We start from the raw sequence: 2,984 nt of genomic DNA, 5'->3' as shown, positions 1-2,984 counted from the left end.
AGAAGAACATGACCATCACCACTCGTGTGTGTGTGTGTGTGTGTGTGTGTACTGTACAGTGTGTATGAGTGTGTGGAGATGACACTCTCACATGTGATGCAAGTGTCTGGATAATGTCTGCCGTCAGGCATGTGTGTGTGGGGTGTGTGTGTGTGTGTGTGGAGGGGGGTGGTCTAGGGCTGAGCAGGGAGACAATGGGACATTTTATGAGCTTTTGGAGAAGGTTTCATCTTTCCCTCCAACAACAGTTCAAGGCCTCCACCTCTCCACTCAGTCTCTCAGCTTCCTTCCTCTGAGACCCTGCCTCACAGCTGCTCTCTCACACACACGCACACACACATAGGAGCGAGTGTGCACACTAAATCAAGTTGGAATAGCCTTCCCTTTTATGATCTCTTCAGCTTTTGAAGTGAAGGTGTGGTTCTTAAGTCTGCTTTTGCTTCTGCAATCTAACTCATACACACACACACACACGCTCACACACACTTACTCATACACACTCACACACTTCAGGGCTACAGGACGTTCACACACTCATGTTTCAGGGCTATCAGGTGTCCTGGGTGATCAGTCGCTCGTCCTCTCCTGTCTTTGTTTTCATTTGAACCTTTCTGTCCCTCTCTCTTTTGTTCATCTTCAGAAAAAAGATTTCTGTTTCCTTCCTCTGTGTTTCCATTGTGTGCGTGTGTGAGTGTGTGTGCGTGTGTGAGTGTGTGTGTGGGTGTGTGGGTGTGTGGGTGTGTGTGTGTGTGTAAGAGTTTGTGGTGTGTGTGTGTGTGTGTGTGTGTGTGTGTGTGTGTGTGTGTGTGTGTGTGTGTGTGTGTGTGTGTGTGTGTGTGTGCGTGTGTGTGTGTGTGTGTGTAAGTGTGTGTGTGTAAAGGAGAGGGAATGTGTTTGTTTTCATCTTTTCCTTGTTTCTCTCGGGTGAAGATATTCAAGTGTGTTAGTCTCCTGATCAATATCATTCTGCCCAAGAGACAATCAATGAACTCACATAGGCTTCAAATGGCAGAGCCCTTATAATCCCCGCTGTACCTGCAGCATAGCATCCATATCTCCTCAAGCCTGTCGCGCTGTTTCACTAGTGTCCTATACACACCAGCTATCTCCATCACCCTTTGAATGTATTATCCATCTCATCCCAAACCCTTTCATTCATACACAAAACATTCAGCAAATGTACATCTTCTAAAGGTTTAGAACTTTCAATTTGATTGTATCCGTCTGTGGAAAACTTTATATAGTTAGATATTCAACAGTATATTCTAGAAATAATAAATAGGTTATAATGTATTATATTTGACTTCAATCCATTGCAAATATATCTGTGTTTAAAATCTCTGACCTAGAGACTGAATCCTCTTTTGTGAACAGTGTACATACAGTAGAAGTCCTGTTTCAATACAAATCTCCATGGAAACTGAACATGCCAAAAAAAAAGCACGTTTTAAAAACAGTTTGTTGCATCTTAGAAATGTCAGTGTGTGTGTCAGTATGTGTGTCAGTGTGTGTCAGTGTGTGTGTCAGTATGTGTGTCAGTGTGTGTCAGTGTGTGTGTCAGTGTGTGTCAGTGGTAGTGAATGGCACTTCTCACATCTCATGACAGAGTTACTAGGGACTATCAAGATACCAGTTGAAACATGAAATGTTGCTTCTGGTTGTACCTCTCCTTCACGTGCTCTTTCCTCTCTCTCTCTCTCTCTCTCTCTCTCTCTCTCTCTCTCTCTCTCTCTCTCTCTCTCTCTCTCTCTCTCTCTCTCTCTCTCTCTCTCTTTGTCTTTACATTGTGTCTTTCTCCCCGTCTTATTCAAAGATCTCCACTCTATTCTCTTGTTATTCTCTCCTTCGTCTACGTGATTGGTTGTAACCTACCCCGCAGGTGCACAGACACACACACGCGCGTGCACACACACACACACTGTAATGAATCCCCCTACTGAGGAGACGAGGTGAAGTTCAAAGACGACACATCTCCTTTCTTCTGCACCCTCTCCTCCTTTTCTTCCTTGCTCATCTCTCTCTTCCTGTCATCTCTTCCTCCTTTCAAAGCACTTTCCTCTGTTCTCCTCTCATTTTCCCAGCCACCTCTCCTCTCCACTCCACTCATCCATATCTTACTCTCCAGCCTCCAGCCTCCACCCCCAGATCCCAGCTCCACTCCCCCAGCCTCCAGCCCCAGATCCCTGCTCCACTCCCCCCAGCCTCCAGCCTCCACCCCCAGATCCCTGCTCCACTCCCCCAGCCTCCAGCCTCCAGCCCCAGATCCCTGCTCCACTCCCCCAGCCCCCAGCCTCCAGCCTCCACCCCCAGATCCCTGCTCCACTCCCCCAGCCCCCAGCCTCCAGCCTCCACCCCCAGATCCCTGCTCCACTCCCCCAGCCTCCACCCCAGATCCTGCTCCACTCCCCCAGCCTCCAGCCCCAGATCCCTGCTCCACTCCCCCAGCTCCAGCCTCCACCCCCAGATCCCTGCTCCACTCCCCCAGCCTCCAGCCTCCACCCCCAGATCCCTGCTCCATTCCCCCAGCCTCCAGCCTCCACCCCAGATCCCTGCTCCACTCCCCCAGCTTCCAGCCTTCAGCCCCAGATCCCTGCTCCACTCCCCCAGACCCCAGCCTCCAACCCCAGATCCCTGCTCCACTCCCCCAGCCCCCAGCCTCCAGCCCCAGATCCCTGCTCCACTCCCCCAGCCAGCCAGCCAGCCTAAACATGAGTGGTTGTTGTCCCTGGGGCTGGGGTTGGTGGTGGTACCTGAGGGTAGCGGGGTGGAGGTGTGTGGTTCCCGTCTGGTCCTGCCAGTCACACTGAACAGCAGCAGTTCTGGGAGCTGAAGTGCACAGACAGCTAAACCCATCCTGGCACATGGCTATAATTACACTGACACAAACTGGCAGGTGGCATTGTCTCTAAGACACAGCTCACTGTCAAAAGGGAGAGAGGAGGCATCAGGGAGCGTGTGTGTGTGTGTGTGTTTGAGATGGAGGG

General features: G+C 50.6%; 1 protein-coding gene across 1 annotated transcript in view; it reads left to right on the top strand.

Moving 5' to 3' along the window:
• The window catches only part of prox1a (prospero homeobox 1a), a 16,348-nt gene extending 13,642 nt beyond the window's left edge, over positions 1-2,706 (top strand). The window contains exon 6 of the mRNA XM_067260941.1: positions 2,332-2,706. Within this exon, the coding sequence (XP_067117042.1) occupies positions 2,332-2,706 (375 nt within the window). The remainder of the gene's footprint in view (positions 1-2,331) is intronic.
• The last annotated feature ends 278 nt before the right edge of the window (positions 2,707-2,984 follow it).

The sequence above is a fragment of the Osmerus mordax genome, chromosome 22 (genome assembly GCF_038355195.1).
Source record: "Osmerus mordax isolate fOsmMor3 chromosome 22, fOsmMor3.pri, whole genome shotgun sequence".
NCBI lineage: Eukaryota > Metazoa > Chordata > Actinopteri > Osmeriformes > Osmeridae > Osmerus > Osmerus mordax.
This window is presented reverse-complemented; position numbering and strand designations above follow the sequence as displayed.